Here is a 20,470-nt window from a genome sequence, read left to right as displayed (position 1 = left end):
TCTTCAAGGACAGGAGAGGGAGGCCACCAGAGGTACGACAGTGGTCATGGAACAACGTGTAGGGTATGCCAGCCAAAGGCGGGAAGGGGGAGCCTCGCGTGTGGGTGGTAAGTGACATGCTATTTACTTATTTACTATTTAACCCCATTTATTTACTCATTCTGGGCTAGCTTTTTGCCATCGGAAATAACGCTGTGATTGCCACCCTGGCTCCTGCACCCACAGAGGAGAATCTCCCAGCATGTATCCCTGAGGGACCAGCCAGCTGTGGAGTCATCTCTTCCCGTAACACCAAAGGGCTCCTCAGCAAGGTGGTGCCAACGCAGGTGTCCACAGGTGTCGAGCAGGGTTCAGGACACACCCTGACTAGTGCCTGTGACAGCCTCTGACTCCTGCCACTCGGGGGTGCCACGTGGTACCCCCTTGCTGTTTTTTTTTTTTTAAGATGTTTTTATTGGGGAAGGGGAACAGGACTTTATTGGGGAACAGTGTGTACTTCCGGACTTTTTCCCCCAAGTCAAGTTATTGTCCTTTCAGTCTTGTGGAGGGCGCAGCTCAGCTCCAGGTCCAGTTGCCATTGTTAGTTGCAGGGGGTGGAGCCCACCATCCCTTGTGGGAGTCGAGCCCCCTGGCCCATGTGGGACTCAAACGAGCAGCCTTCGGCGTTAGGAGCCCAGAGCTCCAACCGCCTGAGTCCCTCCATGCTGTTTTAATCACACCTTCCTGTGATCCCTTACAAGGCCGGGCATCTCTTCATGATTGTTGGCCATTTATTTCCCTCCTCTTCGTCATTCTGTACGCGGCAGCCCCAGACCGCAGGCCTGGTACGAGAGGCAAGATGTTCTCGAGTGACGTAGTGATGTTTTTGTGCTCCAGGGAGGGAGCAATGGATGTGACACCAACGTACTGGAGACGTGGCTGCAACTGCCCATCAGCTCCTGTGCCCAAGGGGCCTCGTGTTCCTCTGGGGAGGGGTGAGTTGGGGTTCCCAGACTTATCTACCCTGAGGAGCCATGGAGTGTGAGTAGATGGGGGAGGATGGAGCAGAGAGCTCAGGCAGGGAGCCAGACTGGGGTCTGGGAGAGGAGATGGACTGAAAAGGCTTTAGAAGACTCTGGGTGAGGGGTGGGACCAAGAGGCCCCCCCCCCAGGGCCCAGCCTGGGCACCCATCTTCAGTCTGGGAGGGATCAGACCGAGACGCAATTCTCCTAATTTGTGTCTTCCTAGGAAATTGTTGCCTCCAGAAGGCTTTTGATAATTCCCTTAAGATTTTATTGTCTCTGCTTTGATTGTGACTCTTTAGCCTTCTCAGCTTGTGTGTTGTTTTCCATGGCATTTGGGGGGGGCACGGATCCTGGCTATTTTATCTTCTGAGCTGTCACGCCCTGACATTTGTGTCTCCTCCAAATCTCTGTGTTGAAACCTAAAGGCAATGTGGTGGTGTTAGGAGGTGGGGCTCGGGGAGGTACTTAGGGTCAGATGAGGTCGAAGGGTGGCAGGGGGGCCCATGATGGAGTCCATCCCCTCACAAGAGTCCCTTGAAAGAGCTGGCTTCCCTCTCTGCCCTCTGCTATGTGAGGACACTTCTGTGTGAGGACACTCGGAAGCAGGTCCTCCCCCAGCCTCCCCCTGATCTTAGACTTCCAGCCTCCAGGGCGGTGAGAAATCAGTTTCTGTTGTTTGTCAGCCACCCAGGCTATGGCATCTTGTTATAGCAGCCAGAATGGATGAAGCACTTGCCGGCTGGTCCTGCTCTAAGTCGTGGCCCGTATCACTTTCCTCAGCTCTGTTCTAGCATCTGCATGGCAGGTCTAGGTTTTTCTCTCAGGAGCTGGGTGTGCTGGGGGGCCCTCATGCTCCCCAATCAAGGTGACTTCTCAGGGAAGGAACGGTCGGGATGGAGGTTCGCAAAGCCCCCATCTGGCAGCCGGGCAGAGCTGTGTGCAGGGAACCAGCAGCCACTGGCCCAGAAGGGGGGTGGGGGTGGCGGACGAGGATGTTGCCGACAGGTTTCCTGATGGGCTGGGTGTGTGGAGAAAGAGAAGGATAACTTTTCTTGAGTTGAAGGTTTGATTTCTTTTGGGTTTTTTGTTTTTTATTTTCCTTTTTGTCAGCTGGTTTGTTTCTGCTGACACAGGTTTTCTCGGCCTTGGCACTGCTGATGTTTGGGGCCAGGTCGTTCTCCGTGTTGGGGACCATCCTGGGCCCTGTGGGATGTTGAGCAACCTCCCTGGCCTCCCGACCCCCACGTCGTGCCAACCAAAAATGTCCCAGAATTGACTACAGTCATGCCCGCCTATGAGCAGCACCAATGCGTGGCAGTTGCCACTGGCGCTGTCAATTAAAAACTGAGATACTTAATTCTCCCCCCGAAACACAGGATCTACATCACCCCATTATGTCTTCCCTATTTTTTTCTGTGGTTCTATTAATACCTTATTCTTGTCATTTTTACATTCTTTTTGTGTGTGAAATGTGTCATAAAGACTCTGTAAATGTCTGTGTGGTTTGCTGTTGTCCCCGGTTCTTCCTGCCCTGGCCACCCCATGAGTGCTGACATTTGTGTCAGTCGGCATTGCTTTTGTTTATGGTGTTTCCGCCTTCCTGTGTGTCCCTATGGACACATTAAGTTTGCCTTAACCCAGGTTTTAACCTTTGTTTTAAATATACTTTTCATGTTTATCCATGTAACAAAAGCAATTTCAAAAGTCAACCACCACTCTAGGGGCTAGGAGAACAGCATGGAATGCTGACTGATTCAGGAGTTGTTGAATAAAGCCAATTCATATCTTTAAAATTTACTCAGTTGAATTTTGGCTTTTCAGCTATGTTTATGTTGTTAAATACACATGCATCCACACTGGGTTCCCACTGTGTGGCCACAGTGACAGAAAAGTTCCAGAGTCAGAGAGGGCCCCTCATCCCCTTCGCATGGCTCACCATGACCTCAACAGTGTGGCAATTTGTCTTTGCGTGACCTTTGTGGGAAAGCAGTCCCCATGTGGCAGAGGGCAGTAGCTGCTGTGGACCAGCCCACAGCCATGGGCCCACCATCCCCCCCTCCCTCCATCTCCCTTCTGTTTCCCTTTTTGTAAAAAGCCACCTGCTCCATTGTTCAGAAGAGTGGCCTCCTTGCTCTGCTGTCCAACCTGAATGTGCACACACAATCCAGGAACAATGGCTGTGGGACCATTTGCCACCAGCCCTCGGAGACAGGTTTCGATGCAAAGCTCAGGGTCCAAGGGGGGCTCTTGCAGGCACTGCAGTAAAGGGCAGAGTTGGGACGCCCAGACCTGCTCGCACCTGGGGACACTGAGGCACACACGGAAGGGGCCGCCATGGGCCCCAGGAGTGTCTGCAGGTGGCTAGGAGCCTGCCAGCTGTTGGTGGAAGTAGAGGCCGAAGAGGCTGGAGAGCAGCTGGCTGGCGGCAGTCCACCAGATGAGGAAGGCTAGAACGCAGCGGAGGAAGAGGGGTGTAAGCAGGCCCCCCAGGGCCCCAGTGATCCGGGCCGCTGCCTGCTGGGCCTCGTCCTCCTTGGGGCCTGCTGGGCCATCAGGGGCGGCTGCCTGCACTGGGGACAGTGGGAGGGCTGGGCCCAGGCCCCAGGAGTAGCCACCTATGAGAAGAAAGGAGGAAGGGGTAGAGGGAGGGGAGGGGAGCCAAGGCCAGGGCTGCCTCAGGGGCCCCCCAGCCCACTTCTACCCCAAGAGGCAGCTTCCTCTCACCAAGTGTCTTGAGCAGCAGCGTGCAGTTGAGGGTGAGGATGAGAGGCGTCAGGTACTGCAGACTCACCACCGTCACGTAGCAGTAAACCCGCACCACCTGGGGGGCAAGGAGCCGCGGCAGTGACCCTCCAGGCTCGGGCTGACCCCAGGCCAGAGGGCCTGGCAGCCTCGCTCCGCACCCCAGCTTCCCTCGCCCATGGGCACCCGTACCCGCCGCTGGATCTCGCGGGCCTCGATGCGGCCGGCCTCCCGCCGCAGCTGCTCCACGCGGGACTTAGCTAAGCACAGGTAGGCCTGCAGGTGGGGCCGGGTCACTGCCAGGCGCAGCAGGCACAGCGCCACAAGCACCCAGAGGCGCAGTGAGTCAAAGGCCGAGTCTGAGAGACTGCGCGGGGGGGGGGGGGGGGGAGGGGGGGGCTGGTGAGGCCACCCCAGCCTCAGGCTCTTCCCCTGGGCCCCACAGCTCCTTAACGGCTCCTCCCTGAGCCTCGGAGACAGGAATACACGGAGCCGGGGGCCCAGCCGCCCTCCCTCCCAGCCTCAGCCCCATACACACAGGGAGAAGGGCGTCTCCCCAAATGGCGCCTGATGCAGAAGGTCCCGCGCAATGGGCTTGGTCCAGAGCCACAGGATGAACAAGGGTGACAGGAAGCTGGTGTGCAGGAGGAACCTGGGTGCGAGGGCACGGCAGGGTGAAGCTTGGGCACCACCTACCATCCCCTCAGCCTGTCCCCTGAGCTTCCTAACCTCCCACGCACCCGGACCCCCACTTAACTGTAGCATGGGCCGGTCTTCTGACATCGTCAATGCATCCCGGTGGGTCTGGGCCAACCGCAGGCCTGGGAAGGTGAGGAAAGCGCCCAGCAGGGAGCCCAGGACTGCCAGCCCCACACGGATGGCCAGCTTGGCCAGAGGAAGCCTGGGAGAAGAGAGAGGTCCGCAGCCTGCCTGCAGCTCACAGCCTGCCCCTACCCCCTCTCCCTTTCCAGGACTCACGCCCAGTCCCAGCCCTGCATCTTCAGAAGTGGCTCCAAGTTCTGGGTCATACTGGCCAGGCCTGGGGAAGACAAGGAGAAGAGGGAGGTAGAGTAGACCCCTGGGGCCTCAGAGCCTACTGTGCACCGCTCCTTTGCTTCCCAGGTAGCGATACACCAATGGCGGCCAGGCCCCGTGCCAGGCATGAGGACCTGGTTACCTGCTCTGGTTACGTGTAGCTCTTTTTAAAGAACAGGAGAATGTGGTGGGCAGACCCTTGATTGAACCAGGGGACAAGATGGGGGCGGGGGGAACACTGAATCTGAGCTTAGTGGATTATACCAGGAATCGGGGGACATGAGAAAATCAAAGTCCTGGGAAATCCCTCAGTTCTGGCCCCCAGATTTTCCAGAGTAAAAGCAAGAAATATGAACTCACCACCATAGTCACCAAACACAGAAGGAAACAAATCACCACAGAGGAGAGTCAGCAGGAAAAAACCCAAAAGTTTAGACCACTGGGACTTCAGAAATTGGCATTATCAATTATATGTGAAATGACGGAGGAAAATAAAGCTGGAATCACAGAACAGGGAACACGAGACTACCTCAGATAACCAGGTAAATTTGCGAAGGAACCAATTAAGCTCTTCCATAATAGGAAAATACAACTATTGAAATAATAGGTTGTTAAACAGCATATTAGAAACAGCCATGAAGGAATTCATGAATTAGATCTGAAGATATCACTCAGATTCCAACTCAGAAAGATAAGAAGGTGGGGAATATGAAGGGAGATTGAGAGATGAGGACAGAATAGAAAGTCAGGTCAGAGCTCCAGAGGGAGACAGAGAGAATAAAGGGCAAGAGACACCGTAAGAGAATGGCTGAGAAATATGCAGGACAGGTGCCACCCGTAAAGTACATCAAACCAGGTAAAAACAAAGAAACCCATACCTAGACACATTGGTGAAACTGCAGAATATCAAAAACAAAGAGATGGCAAAGCAGCCAGGGAGTTAAGACAGATCACCTATAAAAGAAGGGCAATTAGGCCGGCAACAAATGTCAACAGTAACAACAGAAAAGGAACAAATAGAGTGAAAAAGTAAGATGGCAGAAACAAAACCAAATGTGTCTGTCATCACAATAAAGGTAAGCAGATTTAACTTCAAAGTTAAAGGACACAGGCTGTCAGACTTGATTGAAAATATCCAGATACATGATTTTGAGACACCTCAGCATGAGGTCGCCGGAAGGTTGAAAGAAAAGGGATGTTAAAAAGGCCTAACAAATGCTAATCAAAATAAAACTGAAAAGGCTCTATTATAACCAGACAAACTAGACTAAGACAGAAGTGTTATTAGAATCAGAAGGGGTCAATACATCATGATAAAACTGCCAATTCACCAGGAAGATGTAGCAGTTCTAAACTTGTAAACACCTTGTCAATTTGCCTCAAAATACAGAGGGTGCCAAAAAATTCTATACACATTTTAAGAAAGGAAAACTGTATTAAAATTGTAATACTCAATATAACTTGTATACCAATAACAAAAGATGAATACAAGTCATGTTTGTTTTTTTTCTAAATCTTTTATTTATTTTAAGTGTGTTTTTCCAGGACCCATCAGCTCCAAATCAATCTAGTTGTGGAGGGCGCAGCTCACAGTGGCCCATGTGGGGATCGAACCGGCAACCTTGTTGTTAAAGAGCACCGCCCTCTAACCAACTGAGCTAACCGGCTGTCCCAACAAGTCACGTTTAACTTTTGCAATTACAAGAGGTGTTCAAAGTGGTTACCATCAGTATCTAGACACTTCTGATGACGGTGAACTACTGCTTGAGCAATGTTGACCAAAGTGCCCACTTGCATACACTTTTTTGGCACCCTCTGTATACAAAGAAAACAATGACAGAACGACCTGGAGAAACTGAGACCTCTATCCCAGAGGGAGATTGACCCTTTAGTGACAAGAAGTTAGGAAAGATGGAGATTTGAATTTATTGAACATAGACAGGCAGTGAAGAACACATGGACCAGTCACAAAAACCAAGCACACTGTAGGCCATAAGGCAAGTCTTAAGGAATATTAAAGAACGTATTTCAAGTAGACCATCGTCTGTAACCATGGTATAATTAAGCTAGAAATAAGAATTTTATTAAAGTTCCACATTTGAAGTTTTTAAAAAGGGTTTAAAAACAAATCACAAGGGCCGGCCCGGTGGCTCAGGCGGTTAGAGCTCCGTGCTCCTAACTCCAAAGGCTGCCGGTTCGATTCCCACATGGGCCAGTGGGCTCTCAACCACAAGGTTGCCATTTCAATTCCTCGACTCCCGCAAGGGATGGTGGGCTGTGCCCCCTGCAACCAGCAATGGCAACTGGACCTGGAGCTGAGCTGCGCCCTCCACAACTAAGACTGAAAGGACAACTTGAAGCTGAATGGCACCCTCCACAACTAAGATCGAAAGGACGACAACTTGACTTGGAAAAAAGTCCTGGAAGTACACACTGTTCCCCAATAAAGTCCTGTTCCCCTTCCCCAATAAAATCTTTTTTTTGGAAAAAAAAAAGGTCAAAATGGTCAATTTAAATAAATAAATAAATAAATAATAAAAAGAAATTACAATAGAAACAGTGAAATACCCAGAACTGCATGATAATGAAAATACAAGTCAAAACTCAGAGGTGGACAAAAGTGGAACTTAGAAAATATTCATAGCCTTAAATACTATAAATGATAGCAATAAAAAGAGGCTGAAAATTCATGAGTTAAGTAGCACCTCAGAAATTGGAAAGGAGAAAAGAACCCTACCAGAGCACTAATCTAAAATCCAGAGGTCCCAGGGCAGCCGGTTAGTTCAGTTGCTTAGAGTGCGGTGCCCTTAACAACAAGGTTGCAGGTTCGATCCCCATATGGGCCACTGTGAGCTGCGCCCTCCACATCTACTGAAACAACTACTTGACTTGGAGCTGATGGGTCCTGGAAAAAAACTTAAATAAAAGTTTTTATAAATAAATAAATACATAAAATCCAGAGGTCCCAGCCACACAAAAGGGGAAAGATCGGAAAGGATGAAAGAAAACCAAACAGAATCCACAATTCACTAAAAATGCAATTGTTTAGCAAGGTTATTCCATGGAAAACACTCAACATGATCCCCACTCATAACACAAAAGTGAACTCCCAGGAGTTTAAGTGCTTGGTGAAACTTTAACTATTGTGGAAAAAAATGTAAAATCTCTTTGTGATCATAGGGAAAAGAAGGGAAGGGAATTCTCCAAGATAAAAATCACCTAAAATAACAAACTTCTGTTCTTCAACAGACACCAGAAGTGATGGCTGCAACTATGTTCAAAGGCTCAGCCAAAAATAGTGGTGTGTGTGTGTGTGTGTGTGTGTGTGTGTGTGTGTGTAGAGAGAAAATAGTGCACATGTGGTTAAATGAATCTAGGTCAAGGGTATATGAGGTCATTAGAGGACTTACCCAACTTATCTGTAGATTCATAATTTTTCAAAATAAAATGTTTAGTGAAAAACTTTTTAAAGAAAAAAAATACCACAAAGAGTAAAAAGACACCACAGATTGAAAATTTAATCACTTCCAAGATACACATATTTTTTCACACTTTAACTTCTTTAAAATTAGGATACATATACCAATTGATAGCATGCAGTAGTTTAACAGTGCTTATCTTTTTTCGGTGGTTCATGAAATAATAATGGTAGGATTAAGTATGCGCCACACAAAGAACAAAGGATCATTATCCATTATATAAAGAAACTCTATAAATCAACAAGAAAAAAAAGACAAACAAAAGCTTTACAACATTGGACTTGACAACAATTTCGTGGATATGACACCAAAGGCAACAGGCAACAAGAAAAAATAGACAAACTGAACTCACGAAATTTTTTTTTTTAAATTGTGCGTTAAAAGATACTATCAGTAGAGTAAAAAGGCAACCCATAGAATGGGAGAAAATATTTGCAAATCATATATATTTGGTAAGGGGTTACTATCCGGAATGTATACGGAACTCCTCAAATTCAACAACAAAGAAACAAACAACCCAATTCAGAGATGGGCAAAAGACTTGAACATCTTTCCAAAGAAGACATCCAACTGGCAATAAGTACAAGAGAAAATATTCAACATCACTAATCATTAGGGAAATGCAAGTTAAAACCACAATGAGATACTACCTCACACCCACTAAGATAGCTCCTATAAAAAGAAAAAGGGAAGGAAGGAAGGAAGGAAGGAAGGAAGGAAGGAAGGAAGGAAGGAAGGAAGGAAGGAAGGAAGGAAGGAGAAAGAAAGAAAGAAAGAAAGAAAGAAAGAAAGAAAGAAAGAAAGAAAGAAAGAAAGAAAGAAAGAAAGAAAGAAAGAAAAATAATAATAAGTACTGGTGAGGAGGTAGAGAAATTGGACCCCTTGTGCGCTGCTGGTGGGAATGTAAAATGCAGCCGCTGTGGAAAACAGTATGGTGGTTTAAATTAAACATAATATTACCACATGGTCCAGGAATTCCACTTCTGGGCATATACCCAAAAGAATTAAAAGCAGGGTCTCAAAGAGATATCTATACACCCAGGTTCATAGCAACATCACAAGAGCTAAACCGTGGAAACAATGTAAGCGTCCTTTGACAGTTGAATGGAGAAGCAAAATGTGGTCCATCTATACAATGGAATAATATTTAGCCTTAAAAAGGAAGGACACTCTGCTCAGGGAACCAAGCCAGTCACAAAAGGACAAATACTGTATGATCCCACTCGTATGAGGTCCCTGGAGGAGTCAGATTCATAGCGACAAAGTGGAATGCTGGGGACTAGGGGAGCAGGATGGCAGTTAGTGTTTACTAGAGATAGAGTTTCAGTTCCAAGATTCCAAGATGAAAAGTTCCATGGATGGTGGTGACAGTTGCACAACATGATGAATGAACTTACCACCACTGAACTGTACACTTAGAACTGGTTAAAATGGTAAATTTTACATGATGTGTATTTTACCACAATAAATTTTTTTTTAAGAAACACATACAATTGAAAGAAAAATGAAACAATATGAAAAGACTTTTGACAGAAGAGGAAACGTGAATCACGAATAAACAGGAGAAGATGCTCAGACTCCCAGGTAACCAGTGAAATGCACATAAGACCACAACAGGCATCACTCTACACTGCTAGGCTGGTACCATGGATTGCAAGTCATTTAAAACATACTGTCCCCCTGGGAGTTTGGTATGGTCACCACCCAACCTTATAAGCAGGGAGGCCGAGGCAGGGGGCCAGTTGTGACCTTGCCCACACCCACCTGCCATGTGGCCAGGACTCAGTGGGCAGGCTGAGCACTGAGTCCACGGTCTGAACCCCAGGCTACGTGGCTGGTGGATGTGCTGGGAGAACTGCTCTGAAAATGCTAAGGCACTATCTCCTAAAGGTGAACATGTCCCCATGGTCCCCAAGTCTGTGCCCAAAAGAAATGCCTGCCCGCGTGTACGAGGAAACACATACAAGAATGTTCCCTGTAGCAGATGTGAAAAAGCTAAAATCTGCAAACCAACTAAATGTCCATCAACAGGAGAATGGGCAACGAGTAGTTTCATCCCATCATACATGGTGACAAGAAATGAACTAAAGGCACCCAGGCCAACATGCTGACAATATCAGAGAGACAGAAAAGCACAGCTGGAAGACTGCACATTGCAAAATTGAATAAATTATTTAGGGACAGAAATGTACATGATGAAACTTTTTTGAAAAGGCAAAGGAATGATCAACACAAAGTGTGAGAGACTGGTTAGGGCTGGGAGTGGGGGGGGAGGCGGTGGGATCGGGAGCCGTGCCAGGGACACGTAGGAGCACTGGGAATGTTCCAGTTTTTATTTGAGAAGTGGGTTCGTGGGGGTTTACATTATTATTTCGCTTTGTAATTTACATATATGTTCTTCTATGTATATTAAACATATAATTTTAAAAATAGAAAAGCAGGGAGAATTGGTGAAGATAAAGCTCCAGGAATCAACAGGGCCATGTGAGCCATAATGAAGATTTTGGTCTTTATCCAAAGACCATTTGAGTCTGGTGTCAGGCAGAGAAGTGAAGTGATCCAAATTATGTTTTTAAAAGATCAAAGAATAGACAAAGTCAAAAGAAAAATGAGAAACTAAGAAAAAATATTTGCAACTCCTATCACACACAAAGGCTAATTTCCTTAATATATAAAGAGCTCCTACAAATCAATAAAAGGATCAACAACCCAGTACAAAACTGGGCAAAAGAACAAATCTTTTCTGGAAGGGAAATAGAAATAGCTCTTCAGCATATGAGAAAATGCTCAACCTCACTTATATTTTCACCCATCAGATCACCCAAGATGAAAAGGTATGAGGAAACACATTGGAGAGGGTGTGAGAAAACAGGCATGTTCATAGGCACCTTTTCCCCGACAGGCGATTTGCAACCTTCTCAAAATTACAATGTACTCTGTTGCACAGGGCCACAGGCACAAAGCGATTCCCATGCAACAGTGTTATAGAACAACATGGTTTTGTTCAACATTTCATAGCAAGAGACTTAGATGTCCATAAATAGGGGCCTGGTTAAATAATCATAGAACACCTATAACATGAAATACCATGTAACTGTCACAAGAAACGAATCCATATGTAGAATCAAGGGACAAGCTCCAATACTTAATTGTTTTTAAGGGAAAAAGACAAGGTGTAGAGATATATACACCACTGTTTTATGTGAATCAGGAAAAGTGGCACCTAGGTTTTCTCTGGGGGGGAGAAGCAGTGTGGAAGGGTGACTTTCACTCCATAGCCTCTTATATTTTGTGAATTTTCTACCATTTACCTATGTCCTCCCACAAATCAAATTAAAAATAGGTAAATATTAAATCACTCTGCCCACTGGGGAGAGGTAGAGGGGAACAGAAGTGCCTTTGAGAAGAGCTACAGCCCCAGGCATCTGTCAGCGATAGTGTGAAAGATGTCCCCTCATCCCCAGAGCACAAGGGGGAGCCGAGGGTGGCAGAAACCCATGGAGACTGCGGGGGGGGGGGGGGGGGGGGCAGGATTCCCCTCCTTCATCTACTATGTGCCGATGGGACAATTAAACCCCACACTTGCTGCCATACACAAGGGGGTGATGGAGGTGTCTACCCCACACCCGATGCACGTACCTGGCTCCAGGCCCAGCTCGAGGGTCTCCTCAGGCACCACCTGAACCAGCATGGCCAGGAGCAGGAAGAGGAAGGCAAAGGTGAGGCACACGGAGCGCTCACCCCCCTCCTTGGCACTGAAGTACAGCTGGGTCACTGTCAGGAACACCTTGCTGGGGGCAGAGCTAAGGAGGCCCCCAGGCCTGCAGTGCCCTTGCCCACTCCACCCCCCCAGCCAGTGACACCCCAAATCCAGAGCACAATAACCAGGTTTCGGGTTTGGGGTGCTGGGGAGCAGGGGAGTGACCGAGGAGAAGAGTGAGCTGCTGAACAGGCCCAGAAACAGGCGGGAATGCTGCCCATGCCCGTCAGCAGCATGGGGCCGTGCGCATGGCAGGCGCAGCTGGCACAGGCCGCCAGCTCGGCTCATCACTCCCTGTGGCCAGTTAGAAATGGCCGCCAAGTCAGTCCCTCAGGAGGGCCCACCTCCCCGACCCACCTGCCCCCCAGCTGCACTCACAGCACCTTTCTTGGAAAAACTGTCAGATACAAGGGCTGTCTCCCCAATCTGTCCTGAAAAGATCTGGGGATTTTCACGAACAGGGTGGACCCCAAGATGGGCTTCCCTTCTTCCCAAGACTACTCCACAATGTTTTCTCCTACTTGAGCCCCCAAAGTCACGGGTTCACCTCTACTCTCTGTGCAGCTTAATAAAAAGATTGCTGAGGCATCCCCTTTGCAGCCCCTGCATCTGGGCAGGCCTAGTGACTTGCTTTGACCGAAGGGATAGACAGGGATGGGTGGCTTGTGTAGGGGCTCAGGAGACCTGCAGAACCCCATCTGCCTTGCTGCTTTCTGCAGCTGCGATGGAGGAGCTTGGCCAGCCTGCTCGAAGGGGGCCTACAGGGACCAGAGCTGAGGCCACCCAGCGGATCCCGGCCGAGGACAGCAAATGCAATAGCCACTGCTTGACCCCCTCCCGGGGCTGCGGAGTCTGTGGCACAACAGTTGATAACTGATTACGGATTTAGGGGGTAAAGGGATCCTTGGTCAGGCTCCCACGTGCCTCCTGCCTGCCCTGCCCAGACCGGAAGGATACAGGGAAAAAGCAACGGTGAGAAGGCACCAGAACACGGCGATATTGGTCTCTCTGGCCGGGCCCAGCACATAGTAGTAGGCCTCTGTGAAGAGGTACACACCGCCCGCGTACACGGCAAAGTCCACGAACCACTGGTACTCCAGGAAGAAGCGCAGAACTGCAGGCCACACTGCTCAGCCTGGGGCCCCCAGCTCGGGGCCTCCCCCACCTCCCCACCCTGCCAGGGCGCCGGGACCCACTGGGCTGTTACCGAGGGCATCCATGGCTGTGAGGGGGCAGGTCTCCAGTTGGAAAGGGGCATCTCGGGGCACACAGAAAGGCTTCTCTTCACTACAGCCATTGGCCCACCTGGCAGGGGGTGGGGGGAATCTGAGCAGCATTCTTCCCTTTCCTCTCCCCAGTGCAGCCCACCTCTCCCCACCCCGGCCTGGGGGGCTCAGCTTGCCACGCTGAGCACACAAGAGCTGGTCTGGGAGGTGCCTTCTCCCCCAGGATGGGTGTCCTCTGCACACCATTGTGTAGGTACCACAGCAAACATCCAGTGAGCCTCCCATGCCAACCGGAGGCAGCCCGTGCATGACGGTGGCCATCATTCATCCTGGTGTGTGCCCAATTCTCCTCTATGCCCAGAGTGGGGCCTGAGAGTGGGAAAAGCAGGCCCTGTGCCCCTGCAGCCTCCCCTATGGGGGCTCACTCACCGTTCCCTCTTGCCTCTGGGCCTCTGCTTCCCTGCCAGGGCCCGAAGCTCTTCCTCAGAAGGGTGCTTGTATCGGAAGAGACTAAGGGCAAAGACAGGCAGTCAGGAAAGCTCAGGCATGGGGGCTGGGGGCAAGGCAGTGAACCCCAAAACCCAGGACTGGAGTCACAGGGAGGGCTGGGCCCCCCTAAATGCCTGGTGACAGGAGGGGCAGGGACCATGAAGGCCAGGGGGAAGGCCCGGGAGGTGTGCGGGGGTCCTGGACACCCCTGAATCTGCTGGCTAACTCTCCTAGCGGAGCAGGCATGCACTGTCCTGGGGAGAGACGGTAGTTTCCACCTGATCTCAGAAAGGGTCTGAGACCCAAACAGGGATAAAAAGCACCTCGGGGGAAACATCTCCAGCAAGAGTAGGGTCGAAGCGGGGCTGGAGTGGGGGAAGCCGCTGCTCTTCGGAGTGAGGAGATGGTCTCATGTGTGTACGTCTGTCAGAACTGATCCAACTGTGCGCTTCCAGTGCATGCAGTTGACAGCACATAAACCATATCTCAATAAAGTTGTTTCAACTTCTGCACAGGGCATGAGGTGGGTCTGGGGGTGGGGCCAGAGGGCGGGGCTCCTCCCACAGCCAGGAGGGTGTGCCGCTCACCTGCCATTGCAGAGCAGCCAGCGTGCAAAGGAGCAGTGCGGTGCCAGCCTGTGCATGAGGGTGGCAGTGAGCAGGGTCACCACCAGCTGCACTCCAAGGACCGCCTAGGGGAGGGGACATGATGGGCAGTCCCTGCCAGAGGGTCACAAGATCCCTCCTTCTGAACCCAGCTATTTATAGAGATGCAGGGCGAGGTGGGGCAGGGCGGCCTCCTTTGCCTCCAGCTGCATCTTGGAGGACTGGCGTGAGCTTAGGCCCAACCCTGGGAGCCCCTGCTGAGCAGGGAACCCCGACCTGGCTGGGGTGGGGAGGGGGTGCAGAGCACGTGCTGGAGCAGAAAGGGTTCACTTCCAGCCTCTGCCATGGATTTCAGGTATTAATCTCCCCAAACGTCGGTTTCCTCATCTGGAAATGGGGTGCTTCCTATTTTGTTTCACAGACTCTCACAACTGTCTCCAGAACCTCCAATGACCCCGGTGCACCCAGTGAAAGCGGCTCCTCTCCCACCATCGTCCCAGCCTCACAGCGGCGGTCTCAGGCCAGCTTCTGGCTTAAACATTCACCCTGGTGGTCCCATCTTAAATGATCCGATGGCTGCGTCACCCTCTCTTCCTCTCCCTCCTTTTGTCCTCAACCTCCTCACGCCACTACCTGTTTCGGTGTAAAGACTTAGACATGTGAGTGGGATGACTTGTTTTTCATTAGGAATTTTCTCACCAAGTTCTATGCAACAACCTTTTTAACGATAATTCATAACACATTTTCACATATTTGTTTAAAAATGTTTTAGGAGAAATGTTTGTAGCAAATACCAATTTGCTATCAGTAATCATATAATTATGTAAAATTATGTGCTCAGAAGACCTCTCTAGTAGTATTATGGTATTGTAATGAACAAGTAAAATGAAATAAAGATCAATATGAATTATTAAAATCCTTTAATCAGGCAAAAATAAGATACCTTTAAAAGGAAAAGCTCTAGTGGAATGGATATCGGGTCTAGCTTGCGGAATGACTGCTGAAAAATCCATCATTAAAATAACTGACTCATAGGATATTTTCTCTATGCCTGTGACTTGTAAACTGAAACCAGAGCATTTTTTCAGTATTGTTGGGGTGTCATCTTTCTGATCTCTAAATCTCACTAACCTCCTAGTCTCACTGCTCACCCTCCCCCCACCAAGTGCCGACTGGCAGGTGGGCACTAATGACCACTGCATTGTCAGGACGGTGGGCACCCTCAAGCTCAGTGGGCAGGGCCTTTCCTGGCCTCGCCCTTCCTCCTAGGACCCCTCCTCTGCTCCTTGGGGAGGAGGGCAGCATCTCCCACCAGCACTTACCAGCGGGCACCAAATTTCAGAGCCTCTGAGTACCCCGCCTGCTTTTCTCTTCCCTCTGAGGTCTCTCTCCTGTGACCCCATCCCTTGCCAACCAACCCGGCCCAGCACAACCGCAAAGGACCCCAACACAGCTGCCTCTCCAGCCTGGACCTCTCTCCAAGCTCGCAGACCCTGCTTCCCCAGGCCCTTCCCATCACTCCAGCAGACACAGCACTAGGCTTCTCCAGGAGGTGCCGGTCACAGCCTGCAGGGCCGGCAGGCCCAACTCAAGACCCTCCACCTCACTGCCTGGCTCTCCCCGCGGCCATCCCTGCATCCAACCACTCAAGTCTCCCAGACCTCATCCATCGCTGACCCCATCACCCTTCGATACCTCCCGGGGAGGGGGCCCATGGTTCAAACTGTGGTCCCAGCACATAGGACAGGAAGAACTGGGAAGAGGGAAGGAGGGAGGGAGGAAGGGATGGGAAGGAGGGAAGAAAGACATGTGTCCTCCACCTAAGGCCCCGCAGTCCAGGGGGTTCTCATGCCCCGCCCCTAGCAACATCCAGTCTCGGGTCGGCGCTCTGCAGATCTCCACAGATCTTCTGGAGCTTCCCATTCGCCCACTCCTTCCCTTGCTCAGAGCCTTTCTCTGGATCTTTCCTCCATCTCCTTCCGAGAGCCCTTCTGCCACACCGCGCACAGCGTCCCACACCCAGCCTGGAACGACGCCCCCTTTCAAGCACCCCCTCTACTAATATTCTCACTTTAGGCCCACCTCCAACAACCCCTCCTCGGGGACACACACCCCTGTCCCTGGCAGAGTCAGACTGCCTTCTGGGCCCCTCCAGCCTATGTCTCCCTCGGCCGAGTCCGAACACCTGGGGGCTGGAGGTACCGGCCCTCGCCAGGCATGAGCCTGGCGCACAGGGGCCAGGCTAAGTTTGAAGAACAAACTCAGTGGTTTGCACACGGAGCCTCGAGAGACCTGAGGATTCCAACTATGCCGTCTCCAATTCTGGGACCCCCGCTCGCCCCGAGGCCACCCGGATCCCCTCAGAGGGCCTGGCCCCTCCTCTCAGGGCCATCCTTGGCCCCTCTGCACACCCCGGTACCCGCAGGGACTCCCGAAGCACCCGTCTGCGCGGCCTCCACGCTCCCGTAGGACTGGGCCCCAGCAGGACCCCAGACCTCCCTCGCGGGGTTCCGAACGTGCTGGGGTCCCCAGTCCCCTCGGCGGTACCATGACCCCTCGGCGGGACCCCAGGGCTCTAGAAAGTAGGGCCCCCAGAACACTCAGGGGCTTTCAGTCCCCTCGGCACGACCCTCGACCCCTTCATAGGTCCCGCAGCCAGATGCTGACCCCAGAGATGGAGACACGGCCCTCTGCACGATCCAGAGTCCCTCAGAGCCCCCAATCCCTACAAAGGGACCCCCGTCCCTTCGGTGTCTCCCTGGACCTTCTCGGCGGGACCCTGGGCCCATCATGACCCCCACGCCTCAGAACGCTCGCTTACCATTTTGCCCGCGGGAGCTCGGTGGGAGAAGCCTGGGGCCCCGGCTCAGGGAACTTTATAGGAACTCGACCAATCAGAGCCAGACTCTGGTCTGACAAGCAGCCCTTGTGACCAATCACCAGGCTTGGATCCGGGGCACATCACAAGGGACTGCTCGCGTTGAATGCCGGAAGTTGTAGTTCGAAGACGCCCGACTTGCTCATACAGGGGTTGAATCAGGACTTTATCAGGGACACCTGTGTGGCCGCCCTCTCTGAAGCTCAGTGTCCTCATCTGCACCTGTCTAACAGGTCTGCGGCCAATACATTCATTCACGCACTATCTCCCGAGAGACACTTTTGAGCATTCAAGAACATTCAATGTCTCCCACTGACTATACTCCCAAGTTCTGGGACAGAATTCAGACCCCTCTTCCTGATTTCAATCTGCCGCCAGCACTATTGTGCACACTGTAGTGCAGCTCGCCACCAGCCACTCTATCTCATACCTCCAGGCCTCTGCAAATGCTGTCTTCCGTCTTGGAATGCCTCCTTTCTTTCTCAATCTTTTTCATAAGGCAAAAGCTCAATTCATCTCTATCAGGCAGGTCTATGGTTGTGAACTACACCAAAAAAAATAAAAAAAAGAATCCAACTCCAATGGGCTCCAGCAAAAAAGGGACATTTTGGAATCGCAACACAAAACTAAAAGTGTATCAGCGCCAGGCATGTTTGGATCAACGACCAAATGTCAGCTTCAGAAAACTGATGTTTTCTGTTTCTAGGCTTGGAGGTAAGAGCTCCTAGCATAGGTGCCTAAGTTTTGCTATCTGTGTGTCTATGAAAGTGTGTCTGCATGAGTGTGGACATATATGTGTATGTGACAATGTCTTGAGGGTCTTTATGGGGGTGGTACCTGAGAGTAGGGCCTATATAGTTGATTGCCTCCTCCCGTGGGTGATTTTGTCTTTGTTTATGGGCACATGTGGATGTCTGTTTGCAGGGGCTTCACTGTTTGTCACTTTGGTCCTCTGAACTCAAGAGTGTCCCCTTGAAAGAGGATGGATGAGAGTGGCAGTGAGGGTCACTGGGATTCCCTAGGACCTACACGGGGGTCATGACATGCCCCTCATGGCCAGGGCATACCTGTGGGATCCAGGGAAGATGGGATATGGGGAAGGTGTCAGAGAAGAGGGAACAAGAAAGAAAAGGCAAGGGGCTGGGGGGATTTGCTGCAGGCTCACTGCATGCCAGGCTGGGAGTGGGGAGCACTCACTCATGTGCTTCCTTCAGCAGGCCAGGGTGGCAGGACAGTTGTCTCCATTTCATTGATGGCCCTGAGAGGCCCGATCTCTCCTTCTACCTGAGCTCTCCCCTGGGCACCTAGTAGCTCCTGAGTCCGGTGTCAGAGTGCCCTACGTGGTGCATCACAGCCTGGGCCCGGCGCTCCCAATCTTCCTGAGCCGTCATTCCACCCTCCTGGTGCTTATGCACAAACTCTGGAGTTGGCCTTGATGCCTGTCTCACCCCACACCTGATCTGTCAGTTCCTCCTGATAGCTCCACTTTCCAACTGTAACCACACACACCCTGGCCTCTCTCCCTTCACAACCTCTGCCCAGTCCAGCCTCTACCATCTTTTGCTTGCAGTCCCCTCCTCCTCTGGCTTCCAGCCCGTCTCCCACCCCATCCCCCACAGTCTAATTTTCTCCTGAGCACCTTGAGGGCCCCCGTTAACAGCCAGGCCATGTCCCTCTTCTGCTCACAACCATCCATGGCTCCTACCTCATGCAGAGCAAAACCAGTCATCTCTCCTATAATAATACATTGGAAGGTCTGTGTGCTCCTTCCTTCATTGTTTGCTCGACATCTCTGGTCTCCACTGGATGCTCCTCATTCTCTGTCTTCCATTGGGTATTCCATGTTCCTGATCCTCACTGGATTCTCCCGATATCTGTCCACACTAATATCCCACATTCTCTAACCACACTGAGGCTCACACTCACCATTCCACCACCTCTGTTTACGGTACTCTAGAAAAACGCAACTCTCAGATCTCCGACTCCCATCACCATGTTTGTGGCCTGGCCAATGACTCCCATGGTGCTTCCTAACAGTGATGGAGAGCTCCTGGGGTCCTGGGGGCGCTCTGACTGTAACATGGGCTCTGGCCAACATCACCATGGTGTCCTTAGCAAGGCTGGTAGTAGGACACCTCCGTACAACCCTGCTGCTTCCTCCCCAACAGAGCCACTGGGGCACGGCTGGGGTCTGGACGCAGAGGTGTTTCTAGAACCTGGTAGCCTGCCCACTATCCCCTCACGGTCTAGGATACTCCAAGCAGTACATGTACATGTACATGTATAATGACACACACACAACACGTGACACGCTTTTTCTGAGTCACCAGGCTCAGAGCCTGAAAACACGGGACAGAGCCCCTGGAAGCCAAGATGGATTTTATTTATTTATTACTATTTCTATTTTATTTTAAAATGTTGAGTGGGAAGTGCAGAATCCAAAGCAACTATTGGGCGCCACCTAATGGCATATGGCGCAAGTGCAGCCTCCCAGGGATGGGGACGCACACCCACATGCACCGCCCATAGAGGCCTCCAGCCTTTGAAAGCAGCCCATGTTTTTATGAACCCCACACGGGGCACTTAGCCCGTGGACACAGACGTCAGAGGTTGAACTGCCTTCTTGACAACTGTGAGGGTGAGATCCAGAGGCTGAGAAGGGATCCTCTCGGGCTGTGCCTCAGTTTCCCCCAGGGGGCCTGTGTCTGGTTGTGTGGGGGCTTGTGACTGTGACACTGTGGGGACCACCAAGTGGGAAGTTTCTTCACCCCATGTGGATGGCCAGGGACCTTGTAACCAGAAGGGTAACCCAGGTGGAGAATTTGCACCCTCAAGGTGACCACCACGCATATGCTGACGGTGCTGCTGTGTCCAGGCTGGATCCTGGATCCCACTGCCATGGGCTGCAGTGGGGGCAGTGACTCACCCCTCCTCGGGGGGATGCAAGTGGGGAGGATTTAGGACCTGAGTGTGAGTTGGGTAAGAGGACTCCCCAGCCTAACTCAGGTACCCTCCAGCGGCCTTGAGTTCACCCCACAGCCCCTGCATTCTCTTCAGGCCTCCCAGCACAAGTGGGGGCTCCCCTAATGCCCCCATTGTGGTGAGAGGCTACGAGTTGCGCATGGCACGCTCTCCCCTTCCCCCCACATCGCAGCCATCCAAGGGTCCTGGTGGCTCTACCCTATCACACCAGTGCCCTTCCACCGCTCCTCAGCCTTCCGCTGCTCTTGCCCCGAGCCCCCACTCCACCT

At 51.2% G+C, this 20,470-nt stretch overlaps 1 protein-coding gene across 2 annotated transcripts; it reads right to left on the bottom strand.

Annotated features, from left to right (window-relative positions):
* Positions 1 to 2,807: 2,807 nt before the first annotated feature.
* On the bottom strand, positions 2,808 to 17,262 carry TMEM161A (transmembrane protein 161A). Of its 2 annotated transcripts, none has more exons than XM_019737016.2 (12): positions 17,163 to 17,262; positions 14,324 to 14,427; positions 13,677 to 13,757; positions 13,229 to 13,326; positions 12,979 to 13,135; positions 11,901 to 12,052; positions 4,726 to 4,786; positions 4,505 to 4,648; positions 4,286 to 4,399; positions 3,940 to 4,114; positions 3,730 to 3,826; positions 2,808 to 3,620 (listed from the first exon to the last, which is right to left on the bottom strand). In XM_019737016.2, exons 1-12 carry the CDS (start codon positions 17,163 to 17,165, stop codon positions 3,367 to 3,369), a joined length of 1,440 nt encoding a protein of 479 aa, XP_019592575.1. In that variant the 5' UTR covers positions 17,166 to 17,262; the 3' UTR covers positions 2,808 to 3,366. The 2 variants fall into 2 exon arrangements, with proteins under 2 accessions (XP_019592575.1, XP_019592576.1); XM_019737017.2 differs by lacking the exon at positions 17,163 to 17,262 and adding an exon at positions 17,009 to 17,133.
* Positions 17,263 to 20,470: the final 3,208 nt, after the last annotated feature.

The sequence above is a fragment of the Rhinolophus sinicus genome, linkage group LG07, assembly GCF_036562045.2.
Source record: "Rhinolophus sinicus isolate RSC01 linkage group LG07, ASM3656204v1, whole genome shotgun sequence".
Taxonomy (NCBI): Eukaryota; Metazoa; Chordata; class Mammalia; order Chiroptera; family Rhinolophidae; genus Rhinolophus; species Rhinolophus sinicus.
Note: the sequence above shows the minus strand (reverse complement) of the source record. Positions and strands in the feature narration are given on the sequence as shown.

Bases quoted from the DNA above. Each gene is read 5' to 3' on its own strand.
- TMEM161A (XM_019737016.2), bottom strand. The intron at 13,327-13,676 runs GTGAGTGAGCCC...ACCCCCTGCCAG, and splicing joins CCCAGAGGCAAGAGGGAACG to GTGGGCCAATGGCTGTAGTG. The intron at 4,115-4,285 runs GTGTGTATGGGG...CCCCCCGCGCAG, and splicing joins GGGGAGACGCCCTTCTCCCT to TCTCTCAGACTCGGCCTTTG.